Source organism: Eupeodes corollae, chromosome 3 (genome assembly GCF_945859685.1).
Source record: "Eupeodes corollae chromosome 3, idEupCoro1.1, whole genome shotgun sequence".
Classification (NCBI taxonomy): domain Eukaryota; kingdom Metazoa; phylum Arthropoda; class Insecta; order Diptera; family Syrphidae; genus Eupeodes; species Eupeodes corollae.
Genome location: NC_079149.1, coordinates 6,807,572 through 6,823,450, shown reverse-complemented (window position 1 = coordinate 6,823,450; position 15,879 = coordinate 6,807,572). Strand labels below are relative to the sequence as shown.

The window sequence follows — 15,879 nt, the reverse complement described above, 5'->3', positions numbered from 1 at the left end:
TCGTTCTATATGTTTGAATGTTTGATGAACTTAAGAATGAGAATAATCTTGTTCACACGTAAATAAAAGTTTCGTTCATACTCTCAATTTGACATCAGTGTAAATAAAAAGGAACGTGACTGTGAAGTTTTGCGTGTCTTCCTAAGCCACCAGCTGTCATCTTTAACTTAAAAGTGTGTTAGTACTCAGATAAACAAATGGCGGTAAATTTAAATGTTGGCTAAATTCAACGAAAAATCTCGTGTTCAGTGACAAACTGTCATTAATTCTGCGAAACAGAGTGTCTATACCATGCTGAAACCTTGAACTGATCTCATTTGAAATTATAATCCGCAAATGGAATGGAATTAAAATTTGTCCTATATCAATCTTTCAATATATGTACAAAAAATAAATAAAGCTTATTATTATACAACGCCAATAATAGAAACGGTATCAACTCAGAAGAATTTATTAAAAGATAATTATCTCCGGCACCAACAACATAGCAAAAAAAAAACAGAAACAGAAACAGCAGCAACAGCCCCGGTAGTATTATATTTCTATATCGCCTAGAGAAATAAAATTTGAATAAATCGTGAGGATAAAAAATAAATATGTATATAATTAACATAATAACACAAGAAGTAAATGTTGTACATATATATTCAAATGTAGAGTCAGCTTTAAGGTGAATAGCCTTACATTTTATTTTTGCATTTAATAACATAATGATTTACTTATATTATTTTTATTCGTTTTTAAACCTTTTAAACAAAAAAGAAAATCAAATATCTTGAATCATGCCACTGAAATGTCAAAATCAATACTTTTCTGGAGGGTGTACAAGAATGGCTGCATTCCATGCCACATAGCAACTACAATTATTATTCTCTTGACCTAGGTGACGGTTACACTTCTAGTTATAACTACATACATAAGGCTGGCGCCACACCAAGAACTTAATCCAGTACTTTTTATCTTGCATAACAAGCTCATGTGTTTTGTTGTCTATGTCGCCCGTTGTACTCGTATATCAAGCGGAATGCGTGACAGTGATTTGTTATAAGCTTAAATTAACTTTTTTCCAACTCAATGAATTGACAGTCGAACTAATTTGATCTGTTTTTTATTTATTTTTTCTCTTTCTCGTTTCAGATACTACTTCCTCGCATAGGCACACCATAATATTGCCAATAAAATTAAAAAAATAAAAACAACTTACGGATACGTAACATGTGTATACGACATTTTTCTCTAATGTAATTTAAGGCCAAACAAAATATTGTGAACTAGCCTACTTTGTTTCCATAATTTTGTTATTATGTTTTGTTTTATTTCTTAACCTTAATATTTGAAAATATTTAAGAAATTTCTTGCACCTTTTGTACCTTCTACGTGTGTATATGAGTTTTGAAAAAAGAGAAGGTTTATGGTGCAACAAAATAGAAATGTCAATCAATATGTCAAAAAGTTACTATTTTCATTGTGGTACTAATAATAATAAATTAGTTTCGGATAGTGCTAGTGTCGGTAGCTATAAATAAGTTGATATATAGTATAAAATAAATTGTATAATAATTTTTGCCATGGTTATGAGAAATAATAATCATCATCAAGAAGATCAACAACAACTACAACAACAACAATTGCAGCAAGATCAACATCAGCAACATCAACAACAACTACAACAACAAGAGCAATATAAAGCACAACATAAATCTACACTTGTCATTATGTCAATGAAATCACAAACACAAAGTGTCAATTTAAAAAATAAAGAAAACTCAACTGCCATCATGCGGAAACAGTTTACACCGATTTCTGACATAAGCAGTGGAAGCTTTAGCTCTGCATCCGTAGCTGGATCTATTCAGGTGAGTTATTAAAGAAATAATAATAAACAATAAAACTGTGGTTTCAAGTAGTGAAAAATAGACCAAAATAAAATAACTGTCAGATGTCATTAAATGTACTAGTTTAGTAGATTTAACTTCATCAGATGGTTTATTTATAAATTGATCGATACACATACAAATATAGTAATGAACTTAAGTCGCTATTGTTTTTATTAATACGTATTTACACGGATGACACATTGTCATAATTTTTTGACAGGTAAAAGTACTAAATCAATACCTTAGTATCATTTTGCATTCGCAAATCAGCAGAAGTCAAAAAAGGAGCGTAACTTGCAAATGGCCAAGTATTTTTATGAAATAGATATGAAAGTCCAAATTTTGAATCTGTCAAACAATTCTGTCAAGATTTTGTCTTGCTTAAGTGCAAACAGAGATTAAAAGGCTCAAAAAACTTAGAGGCATCAACTTTAAAGTAAAAAAAAAAAACATTTTATGCTGAATTCAGACGATGTGTTTGTAAAACACTCTATCTTGGAAGATTGCAAGCAGTTCAAAATGGTTCCACCTTGTCTTGTTCCCTCTCTAAGTGCTTGTTTTCGTAGTTAAGTCTCTACTTGTCGCTAGTTTCACATGGCAAGTTGAAAAAATTGTGTTGAAAAATTTCTTAAGAGAACAGACAGTAAAAACCATGCTACTTCATCTACTACTTTATTTTTTACTTTAAATTAATATTCTGCCCGAAAAAAACATAAAGTTACCAAACTGGAACCTTGTGGCATTCCAATATTAAAGAAGTAGCAGATAAAACCCTTAAAATGTATGTTCCTTTGGCTTAAAAATAATTCTGAAATTTTTTTCAACCATGATGTTCCTCACCCTTTAAAAACAAGTTAATATTTTAATGGTTATAAAACAATGGAATATTTTTTAAGAATTTCATGGAATCAGCTTTAAAGTTCTTAAGAAGCATATCAGCTTTGAAAAAAAAAGAACCATAACCCTAGACAATATTTGTTTACGACAGAAAAGTGCTCCTAATGTGCCTCCATTAATATAAAAGAAATTATACACCATTTATGTAAGTCTATAAAACCAACGACTCCCTTTTAAAGTCTTACATAGGTACTCCAGTAGCTCGTAGCAATTAAACACTATTAACATATCCGTTTACATAATTTAACCAGAAGAAGAGAATCAAACAGAACTAACAAACAAAAAAAAAAAAAACAGAACGAAAAATGTAACCGGCGAAAAGTCAAAACAATTAAATGCTGATGTTATAATGACACTTTCGTTGTTTTTCCTTCATTCATTCTTGGGAATCAGCTCTTAAAACATCAGCTTTAAGTTCGAGAGCCATCTTTTGACCTTTAAGATTCTTGGAGAAGCAACTTGATTTCGTTTTTTTTTTGTTGTTGTCTTGTTTTTTTTTTGTTCCTGGGAAGATTACGCTACGCTTACACTTTACACTACTCAACGAACCCATATAAGGGTGCAGCGTGAAGGCGAACATGCGAGGGCTTGGTCCAGTTGTTCTACCTTCAACCCAAGAACCAACTACTACTTATACTTACCTGGCCACAGGTGAGTGAGTTTAATGGAATTTCTGTTGAAGACAAAAAAATAAGGTCGTATTCAAAAAACCTGCCTACGAATGGAGCCCATAACACCATACACACACCTAACCTAGACAGCAGCGCAAGTCAAGATATCTGAATGCGCGGAATGACTTTTTCTTAAAGTTGTTCCTTGACTGGGCGTTCAGGCGTGTAGCTGTATAGATAAAAAAGATACTTAAGAACACGGACTGCAGTGAGTTCACTATTAAAACTGCATAAAGCTGCAATGAGTCATAAAGGCTGACTGGCTTGAATGTATAGTCGCCATATCGCTAGCCATTGTCCGATGACACAACCCCAACAACAACAACGATGAAGACGCACGACGAACGGGCAGACGCAAAACCCAGTGAAGGGCATCTTTTTTAGGCTTCAAGTATTTAATTTAAGTTCTTTTATTATTTTCATGCGCAAAGGGTTCTCTGCTCTCGAGGGGTTTCCTATTTTTCATTAACATCTTAGAGTGAGCTCTGGCAGATCTCTGTTTGGTTTCTGATGGAGATGGTCTTTTTGAAACCCGAATATGGTTATACAACGACCGAAGCGACGCGACGTTGGACGACCACAACTTCTTGAAACCACATGGAAGAGACTTTAAGAGTGGTGGATTGAGTCTGACGTTGATTTTGACTTGCCACTTAATAACAATGAAAAATGTGTGTGCATGTTGTGTGGTTGTGGACTCAAGGTAATTTTCCGAGGTCTGTTGCCACTGAGCTGAACTGAACTGAGCTGAGACTTGAATATTAGTTATTGACCAAAAAGTCGTATTGTATGCTTCAGTTTGTTTATTTGATAGTTCATGGCATGGCGGCAGCATGCTGCCAGCTTCACCGCCACCACCACTGCTCCGAACCTCCAATTCAATTTTATCATTTTCTTGCATCTTCACTATCAAGATGAGAAAAGAAGAGTATAGTTTCTCAAAGTTGTTTTCTTCGAATGTCATTGATTTATGTATTTTTAGACCTTTGAAAAAAAAAATAAAGTTAGTGGACAGAAAATAAAGTTAACAACAACAAAAACAACAACCACAAACAAAAACAGAAACAAATTAGTTTTAGAGAAACTTTTCGGTGAAAGCTTAAAGAAATTTGTCTCCATTTTTTTTTTTTTGGCCACGGGTTGATCATTGACCATAAGAAAGAAGACATTTTTCTATGGCCGTAATCCCCCTCATTAAGATCAAAATAATAACAAATTGTTTTTTTTTTTTAATCTGAAAGTGAAATTAAAATTTTACTTCGGAACCATCAGGGGTAAAGAAAAGCATAAATAAAATTTGTAATAAATTCTTATGCTTTGATATCGTCGGCTCGAAGATGAAACTTACTTAAGTTCAGAAAAATTTGTTTAACAAAATGAGAACTTGGGACAAGTTGCATAATTAAAAACGGTGTCTTAGCATAATTTGACAATTTTTCTTTTTTGATTCCGCTCTTTTGACAGGAAATTGTGGTTTTACTATTTGACTTGTTGAAATAGCGCTTGAAATTGGCCAGTTTATAATTCTTAAATCTCAGAGATTTTCAGTATTCTCAGAAATATTAAACAAATTTTTCATCCAAATTTCTTGTGTTTGCTGTAAAAACTTTGAAAATAGTATTTTTATGAGTCGATTTCTCCTATCGCACTGACAATGACACCAGAAATATAATTCTGTGAAAACTTTAATTCTGTCAATCTGAACAAGTCAATTCTCAGAAATCTTAGAAGCATAAACTGGCCAAACAGTTCAATAATTCTCTGAAACAATAATCAAATGTCAAAACTAGAAAAATTCTTCCATGAATCTTGTATCTAAAGCAGAAGTCACATCGTCAAGCTTATAGATCCATCAATGACACTTAAAATGTCAAATTATAAGACAGTTAAAAAAGTCTATTTTGTGTTTTTAGCTGTCAAATTTTTAAATGTATATAATTAAAATTCCTTGCTGAGTTGCGTTTAATAATAAAGGTCAATTTGAGTGCGACAATTTTCAAAAATCATAGAAACATAAACTGGCTAAATAGTTCAAGAATTCTCTCTCAAATGTCAAAACTAGAAAAAATTACTCTTTCGAGCTCGTTTCTACATCAGAAGTCCCATCGTCGCAATGGCTTTTTTTTGGTCAATCCTTTGAATCCGTTAGGGAATCCGTCATGAGTAATAAATAACAACGTGAACAGCGTTTTTGACAGCATAAAAACGAATAAACAAAATCTTTTAGTTGCAATGGAAATAAACTTTACTTCCATTTTTTTCTCTTGGTGAAAATGTTTTAATTATACTTGAGTCTTTTGTCGTTCAAAATTGAATTTTATTAAATTAATTTAATAAGATGTTCTTAGACTGTCAAATCCAAAATGAATAGATGAAACAAAAATATGATGGTAGCCATTTTCACAATTTCATTTAAGTTTTTATAAATCTAAAATTTCGATTCGAAGTTAGTAGCATTTACTCAGCGACATCGAATTTGGGGATAAGGTCCTACGTTTTTGTCTATGTTTCTGTATTGATGTTTTGAAAGCCATTTAAAACCAATCCCCCTAAATAGTGGGAAGTGGTTGTCAAAGTTGGTATTGAAGTTGCGGTGTCAATCTTTTTCTCGCTTTAAAGCCTAGTGCGCTGCTGATGCGAAACGAAAATTCCAATACAAAAATGACATGACGAAATCATAAACGACAAATTTCGCTGTGCTTTTCGTTTTTCAATACGCTTCTGAACAACGAAATGTGTCATTTTAGTGGATAGCTGTACTAGATTTCTTAATACAATTCTCCACTCTTTTCATTCTCAATTTAATTGCCCGCCATATTAATTGCTTGCGAAATTTTGACGCTTAATTTTTTTTATTGAAAACAAAAATTGTTTACTCGTGACTTTCGGTGTTTTGACTTTGATTTATATTTGATTTAAAATAAAATAGATTTGTCTAATGTTATTGGTGATGTGCAAGAAGTGATGAAGACGAGCAGTGAACTTCAACTTCCAAAAAATTAACCGAAGAAAAAAAAAATGTAATTCTCTTTGGAAGAAAAAAAGAAACTGGCTTCATTGGTCGAAGATGGAGCATAGGCTTCACAAAAATAATTCAGCCGTTGCAAGCCTCTGGAGTAATATAGCTGCAGAAATAAAAAAATATGTAGTAATTGCTCAACAAAATGTTAAGAAATAGAATTCTTTTCCACTTTTGTTTACCAGCAGTTGACTGTCAGAACTTGTCAATTGTTTTTGACAGCTTACAGAACTCTCCACAAATATTTTTCCGCTGTGGTTTTCGTTTTCATTTTGCTTTACACTTGGAGACCGCCGACAAAATTCGTTTCACTTTAGCTGCGTACTAGGCTTAAAAAAGAATACATTGGCATACCCATCAGTGACACTTGAAATGTCAAATTATAAGATCCATTAGACCTCGATTACACGGGATGTTTTTTCGTTCGTTTTCGTCTTTTTGACAGGTATCTACCCTCGTGATAACACCTTTCATTTTTTCGCTCCTTTCGTTATTCCTCTTGTTGACGTTTCTGAAAAAACTGTGAGGGAAGACTTTTATTTTGTTTCCTTATCCTGGCAGTAATAATCAGAGAGTACCTACAAATTATAATTGGATTTCTGTGGCAATAATTTAGTGAAAAATAAAACAAATTTATGGTTGATAATACCAATAAAATTATTTCTTGCTTATTAAGCCTAGTACGTACTTCCTCGTGAAGTGAACGTTCGCCAGTGGAGAAAGTGAACTTTTGACATTGCTCACTGGTACACATTTGTGAGTACGCGTTGTGAACATGCGGAAACCAAATGTCAAAGCTTCACCAACAGTTCCCGTACATTTTGCACGTGAATTGCCCGTGAACGAAAACTCTCCACTTTGTTCTCCAATCAGCTTCACGAGCAAGTTCACGGGTGAACCAAAAACTGAAATTTGTATGGGTCCACGAGATGGTTCACAAGTATGTACTAGGCTTTAGCCAGCTCAGCAGCTGCTATGTGTTTACTAGCAACTGAACTTATAGATGTAAACTATGCATTTTGTTTTTTTTTATTGGTTGTCAAAACATAAACGTCAAAATTCAACCAAAAAAGTCCATACATTTTCAGGACTCTTTTCACGACTTCTTTCCTCCTACGTTTCTACACCCCTCACCCGATCTGTCAAAAAGATGAAAGAGGAAACAACCGAAATAACATCTCGTGTAATCGGGTACTTAGTGATACTTGACATGGCATATGTTAAGACGGTGTTCACATTTAACTTTGACGCTACTCAATTTTGATGTTTCATTATTTTATCTCGCTTTTAAAAATTCTTAAATGTCTATTAAGCTTGGCTGTCTCTTTTTAACTTTAAAGCCTAGTACATACTTCTGAACCATCTCGTGAACCCATACAAATTTCAGTTTTTGGTTCACCCGTGAACTTGCTCGTGAAGCTGAGTGGAGAACAAAGTGGAGAGTTTTCGTTCACGGGCAATTCACGTGCAAAATGTACGGGAACTGTTGGTGAAGCTGAAGTCAAATGTTCACAACGTGTACTCACAAGTGTGTACCAGTGAGCAATGTCAAAAGTTCACTTTCTCCACTGGCGAACGTTCACTTCACGAGGAAGTATGTACTAGGCTTATGGAAGAAGATGCAATTAAGAGACGTCAGAATAATTCATCTTAAAAGTTTTTCATGTGAACTCCACCTAATTTTATTTTGTTGTTTAGCTGTAAATTTTATGAAAGCATACAAATAAAATTTCGTTTAGGTTAATTTATTGTTGATGAAATTGATAGGGCCTATGTATAATCGTGCATCTAATCTGAATTGCTGCTTTATGGAGTATTTTTTCAAAGTTTAGGTACTCTACCGTGACAACTCCTCGCAAAAAATGTTGTACTTGTTCAAACGTCAAAAAACAAACCACAAAACTACAAAGGAGTGTTTTTAACGTTTCATTTCAATGACGTCTTCTCAATTTATTGGTGGTAAATCCTACTTTTTCAACCAATTCTGGTTTGAAAGTGACAAGGTCAAAGAATTTATATGTCCTTATTGGTTTGACTTTTACTTTTCAAAGTCACAGCAATCACCATCAAAAACCAAAAGTTATATTTACTTTTCTAAGGCATACACTCGTACATAAGCCGTGCAAGACCTACCTCTAAAAATAAGTTCAAGATCTATAAAGCAATCATAATTTGCGGTTTAAATTTTGCGGTTTTTATTTGACTCGCGAATCGTGTTAATTTGGTATCGGATAGTTACACTTCAAAAGCACGAGTCAAAGTCAACTTCAATACAATTCTTATATACGTTACCATAAAACAAAAATTTAATGAGATCAATATAAAATATGTTGGCCATTTTCAAAACGAGATTATTGACATGTCTCATTCACAATCCACATGATGAAATAATATCAATGTCATCAACCACAAAGAACATGAATCGCACATATTTTGTTTGTGTGGCGCTGGCGGTGATGAAAGATGTCACCAGAATCCAAGCCACACAGAAGACACAAGAACCAAGATCCAAGAACCAATGATCCCAAGTACATTTTTCTCATGAACTTGTTTTCCGTGGAAACTCTTCAGGTATAATAGCTTCCGTTTTCATCGTGTAAACTCTGCAGAACAATTAGCAGCTGTCAGCGAAATACCTTTCCAGACTGCTGAAAATGAAGAATTTTTAGGGTGTACTTGGCTCTTGGACTTGCCCATTAGAGTTTACTCTTTTGCTGCTTGATGGCTTGATGGCTCATACGGGATTGGGATGTTGTGCAATGTGTGGTGATGCTATTGTCCGTTGAGCTATTTATTCCTTTGAAAAAGTACCGAGCAATTTGACCGATACCGTGAACCGAAAGCATTACTTTAGTTGCTTGCAACTTACATCTTTTATTTTTTCTTGCCTTTGCATATTTCTGTGAAAACTTGTGCTGGCAGAAAAAAAATGTATCTCAAGTAAAGCAAAGCAAAGCCAAGTTGAAGTCGAAGTCGAAGCCGGGTGAGCGGCACCATCAATCGTGGCAACCAGGTGAAATAGAATACCTTTGGCATGGCATTGGCCGTAAATTTCCTAGTGTGAGATGTCTTGGGAGGAAAGATAAGAATCTAAATCAAAGAAGAAAAATATATGTGTGCAGATGCTGATGCACTGCACATGATGGGGAATCCAACAACCTAACCAGATCACATTCCAAAGATTCTCCGGATCGCATCCTCAAGTACTATGGAGTCGCCGAGTCGGAGTTTATACAGTGATGGAAACAGTTTCGAAGCATAAATAGTATATAAAAGGGGTTGGAATATGGGATGGGATAGAGTGTAACATCCGCAATTAGAAGTACACGATAATAATTATGCCGAAAGCGATAGCTGAACATGCAAAACTGCCATAGGTTCTTATATTTATATGTGGTTCTATAAGATATCTACAGAACAAGTCTATCCTTCCTACCTACCTACATAAAAAGTTGAAGTACCAAACTAATTACCAAAGGTGGGCTGTAAAAAAGCTTTGCAAGATATTAGAAGAAGAGGTTGGTTTGGTATGGATAACCTGCCTATTAAATTATACTGCGGCTGAGATTATTTTGTTCTTAATGGCGCAATGTTCATTTGACACGGTTTAATGTTATACCATAGATGAAATAAGACTTTGGCTATAATTTGCTATTAAGCAAATGTTTATAATGCTTGGAAAGTGTTTTTTGTTTTGCTGTGAGGAGTTTGTTTTATACCTGAACGGAATGGCACTAACATTTTTAATTGACGGCTAATAGATCAGAGAATTTTATCTAGTGGCTTGCGGCTGAGAGTCTAACGATTGGATTTGATGTCCATGTTCAAATAACACTCTGAATTACGGTCCATGTATAGTGCTTACACAATTCAGCACCAATTCAGCACAAAAACAAAAACTAATTTAGTCGAAAAACTTTTTACATTTACAATAAAAAAATATTGCTTACATATTTAAGTACCAATTCAGCATCAATTTAGCACCATGAATAAAATGCTTGCATAACTCAGCACCAACTCTGCGCAAACAAACACGTCCGCAACTTTGTTCACCAATCATTAAAAACCAACATAAATAACGCTTGCATACTTATGTATTTATTCTGCATCCCTCAGAAACATATTAATCTTAAATTATTCAGCTTTAATGTAGCACTTTAAACAAAAGGCTAACATGGTTTAGTAGTAATATTAAATTTTAGTAATGATAACAGAGTTTTTTCAAATACCGTAATACTCATTTGATTTCGTTTTACAGTGTGTCTTCAATACAAAATTTAAATGATCATCTTTTTCATGCATAAAAAAAAACCATTTAAAATGGCCATCGACCTTGTTTTTCACATAACCTTACCTTACCATATAAATTGTATGATTAAGAAGCTATCCATTTGTGACTACAAATTGATTTGTCAAAAAGACACTTTGAATTTTGGTTCAAGTATAGTGCTTACACAATTCAGCGCCAATTCAGCGCAAACAAACATATCCGTTTATCCATTTTTGAAAAACCAATTTGTCAAAAAACTTTTCTACGCAAAGCTTTTTAAACCAAATATAACGCTTACATAATTTACCATCAATTCAGCACCAAAAACTATAAATAAATCCCCATATATGAAGATCGAAATTCGTAGTTTTTTTTATTTAGCTCATTAATCAAATTTCATATAGAATAATAAACCTATAAATCGTGCGTGAGATTATCCCAACTCATTGAGTGCCGCCCCCACAATTAAATACTCACCATATAGTTTCTAAGTTAATTATATTAATTCAAATAAATATATTACCATCAATTGACTTTTTTATAAATAAACATTTTAAACTTGTCGAAAGAATTATTTTCTCACTTTATTAATAACATCTCCTTGGATCGCGAACAAACTCTCGAAAATAAATAACCAAAAATAAATAAAGCATGCGGGTCCGTTTTATGCCGGTAACATACCTGCTGTATGTCGGCTTATTTCGGTACAGATTTGCTGTGTGTCCTTGAACTTGCCTCCTTTTTGATTGTAAAATTCAGGGTTGCCAGTGTGCTTCAAATGAAAAGTAGAAATATGAATTTTTGAGATAGGATTCTGGTACCAAAGTGATTCTATGGTGTCCCTCAAGGTGAACATTTTACACCAATACTTTTAAAAAGGGTTTCCTACAAAATCATTTTGGTAAGAATTTTAAAAGACTTCAAGTCGTTTTTCATGCAGATATTAATTTGAGTTTTTATTTCCCATACCTTTCCTTAAATTCAAATGTATTTCCTAAGTTTAAATGTTTATAATAGTTTAATGGCAACCCTATTTCAATAAAATCAAACAACCTCTCCACGGTTTCGAATCAAAATTCATCTAATTAATGGGATGAAAAGAATCGTACAAACCTATCTACCTTCTACCATTCTTTTTTTTTCTGCTCTTCGATCAGTTCTTCACCATAAAAAGATCTTCAAGACTTCAAGTCAAGACACAAAACTAAAAGAATACTGACAAAAAAACGTCATTATTATTTCGTTGACCGGTTTTTCGTGTTTTGTTTCATAAACCACTCTTTGGTTTTGGCTACACGCATGTTTCTTCAATTGATGATGATGATGGTACCCCATCTATCTTCTTTTTTGTGCTGCTGCCTCTTCTTCAGAATACATTTGAACAGAGTCCCAAGAAGTAACAAAACCGAAACCGAATTAAAATTCCATTCAGAAGAGCAATAGAGAGAGGTCCAAGTCGAGTCGATATAGCGACTTTTTGAAAATTCGCGTGGTCTGCTGAAGTTGAAGTGCGGGTGTTTAGATCGCGCGGCTGATGATGTGCCTGTGCCCTTAGGCTGATTTGGCTTGAAGATAAATGTTTGGCCAAACAATATCGAAGAAGACCAAAAACTGAAAAAGAAAAAACAGTGAATGACATCAGAATTTTTCAATCGGTTTCCAAAAAAAAGATGTTGGTTTTTTCGATACCGTATAATATAACTTTTTTGATTTCTTTGAAAAATCCTAAAGAAAAAACTTTTCTTAAGGTCTTCATCCTTTTTTCTTCGTTTGGTTGTGTTTTCATTGAGACTTTGTGGAACGCATCCGGTGAATCATCGATCTTCTGGTTGCCTTTGATGCATCGAATTATGTTGTTTGGTGCTGTTTTTGTTTTAGTTTTTGGTGTGGATTTTTGTGTGTTGAAAGAAGTAGTTTATCTTCGACAGCCTGGAAGATTGGGAGACCAAAAGACAAGAAGTTGAGGTTCATTTCTTGGAAAAAGCCGGCTTTGATTTTTTGTTGGAGATTTAACCCCAGAGATCTAAGGAATTGAGTCACCGAGCCTGTTTGTTTTTATGCCTATGTTTAGGAACTCCTGTGGATTTTTGACGTTTCTTGGATTCTTTAGCGAAGAGAGTCACTCTTAATTAAAAAAAAAACTTGTTTAAAAGGTCCAAGGAAACAATTGTACACCAAATAATTGCAGACGATATGATTTCGCGGGAAATAGGTTAAAACTAGAAAATACTTTTCCACTGTAAATTACTTTCAATGATTTGGAAGCTATTTCACACTTATTTTAAGTGAAGCAGTATTTTGCGCTATGTATTAAGTATAACATAACTCCTTTTTTGTTTTCGCACCACTTTCGCACTTAGAATCAAAGCGACAAATATTTGCATCTTATTGAATAGCATTTTCTCCCCAAATTGCTTATACAAATTCAAAATAGTGTCATAGCGACATTAAACTGGCCTCTTCGACATTTTTGATTAGTTATCCAAAAAAAGCAAAACAAACAGATCCAATTTAAAAAAAAATCAGGTTCAGAATTCAACCAATTAAAAGTGCGATTATCAACTGCCAACTCAGATGTCACTGTCAGAAAGATTTAAAAATGGATGGGTTCACTAATGGCAGACTGTAATTATTGCTCGCTTACACTTTTTTTGTTTACTGACTTTTCGATTTCTGATGACTTCTCTAGAAAATTGTTTATTTATGATTTGGACAGCTTGTATCCAATTATAACATAAATGTTGTAATAATTTTCAAAGTATGTTTTTATTCCGGTTTATTGACACAAACTGTTCTGAACTATCAATGACACATAATTTGATAAAATCTTAAAGATCAAACACTAGAGGTATGTAGGTACCTTAAAATGTATTTTAAAAGTATCAATATCAAACTCAAAGTGAGTTATCCAATGAAACTTGTCTTCAATGAAACCGCCAACATTTTCGTTGAGTTTGTTGCAACATAATATTTAGCCATCCGTAAAGGTAGGTACCTACTCGTATATTCTTGTGTGTTCATTCACTATTACGTTAAACATTGATTCTCTTTATATACCTCATCCAACAAAGTTGAAATCGTTAGGCAAAAATCAAAATAGGTGAACTAACTTCTTCACTTATTTATGTATCACTTTATAATGACGACGTTATGGATACGCTATGCAAGAAAACCTCCACCAAACATTTATTTGTTTTTTTTTGTTTAAATTTTCTTGGTTTGTTTTACCTAGTTCTTGGAAAAATATCAACAATAATAATACAAACAACAAAAAACTGATGAGAAAGGGCTCAAGTTCAGGTGTATAATGAGACCACACACAGACTTCATGAATTGACCATGTTTTAAGAATGACATTGAATGAGGCTACAGAGACCGAGAGAGAAAGACTCGGTATTAAAGAGTGTTTAGGAAGATGGGCTTTGATTTATTATAGCTATAGACTCTAGACTAAAGAGGAAGGTTAACATAAGTAGTATAGGCAGAGACAGGTTCTTAAAGGTGACTTCTTTATATTTGACGGAAGAAGAGTTACATATTTCTATAGAAATTTTGACTTTAAGAAAATAATAAGCTTTTGATCTTATAATTAAACTGTGGAGATTTATCACCTAGAAGATTTGCTATAATGGTTCCATTTGTCTTTTACAAACGGACGTGCTATGTTTGCTTAATACTTTCTTTTGTTATAATTTTAAAACTGGACGATTGTTTTCGAAAGATGTGAAAATTATACTAAGTGAAGTCTAAAATATGTATTTACTTACTCCATTTTGCTTGTTTTCAAGACATTGTTGATTTGTTATTATGCGGAAACAAAATGATAGATATTGCTAGAACTTCGGCAAATCGTATAAAGCGACCGATACTTCATTCTTCGTTAAGTTACAAAATTTTTCGTTCTCCGTACATTTCGTTGTTTATTTGATATTAATTGACAGTTTAAGTGACAATAGTAAAAATGATGAACATCTAAAGGCCCAACTATAATAGGCATAAGCAAACTTAAGCTTATGTCAAAAACCCAACGAAAATTTACTTAAGTTTGCGAAATTACTGCATAGCCATAATGCAATTTTGCTCACGTATCTACATGTCAGATTTTACTTATGCGGCGAGCGACTGGGATCGCTCTTGCTTAAGTGTGCTTAAGTTAACGAAACTGAGAAAAATTGAACGAAACGGAGCTAGACTCCATTATGTTCACTCGTATTGAGATTCTTTGTATTTGCACGTTTACTTATGCGCGCATATGCTAGCTTATGCCTATTATAGTTGGGCCTTAAGTGTCATTTACAGTCTTAAATTATCTGGAAAGAAGTAAATGTCATTATATAAGATGTTTTCTAAGTGTATGTAAAAACTGTCTCCTCCTTCTCTTTATTCATGCAGCTTCTGAAAAAATCATTTCCTGGAGCTTCAAGACGAAATACTTATATAGAATACACTATCAACAAATATTGAACTCCTTATGTCACAAAAAGTTAGATGACTTTTGGTTACATAAAATAACGTGCGTTATGAATTTTCAAACATCAGATTTAGAAAACGTTCAATATTCATGCAAGATTGTGTTTGAAAATTTACTCTAAATATTTAGGTAATTGAATTTTACGAGCTTCTGATTAACCAGCTGTTAAAAGAAGTTACTAATTTCTTGTTTCAGTTATGAACTGCGGTTGAACGTATCCATTGAACCCATTCAGTGAAAGACAAATTGAAGACGCGTTCAGATAATTGACTCACCAAATATGTTCTACTGTAACTAATAGCCTTTTCACACCAAACCCAAAATCGAGTTTTTGGCAAAAAGGTTTCGAAAACACGAAAATCGTTAACACCGAACATTTACAAGTTTTCATTTGACATTTAAACTCATTTAACACGGGCTGTCAAAATAACACAATTTGGGAAGTAAAAAGTTTTGTTCTTCTCAAATTATTTGTGAAAATAAAATTAATTCTAACAACATTCTCCTAAGGATTTGTCTTTGCCTTCGACAACCTTAAGTCAATAATCCTTTTCAAGGCCGTAACACTAGGTCGTCGTGAAGAAGAGTTTTAACTGAAGGTCTGGGGACGGGTGGAATGGGATTACGACATGAACTAACAAGAACTACAAGCTCGCTTGGCTGCTGCTATCCTC

The 15,879-nt window shown here is 33.5% G+C and overlaps 1 protein-coding gene across 2 annotated transcripts in view; it reads left to right on the top strand.

The window, feature by feature from the left end:
• The window catches only part of LOC129952791 (protein Shroom), a 227,332-nt gene that overhangs the window by 28,142 nt on the left and 183,311 nt on the right, over positions 1-15,879 (top strand). For both annotated transcript variants that reach the window (XM_056065613.1, XM_056065614.1), the window contains exon 2: positions 1,138-1,856. In XM_056065613.1, the coding sequence (XP_055921588.1) occupies positions 1,569-1,856 (288 nt within the window). In that variant the 5' untranslated portion in view covers positions 1,138-1,568. The remainder of the gene's footprint in view (positions 1-1,137; positions 1,857-15,879) is intronic.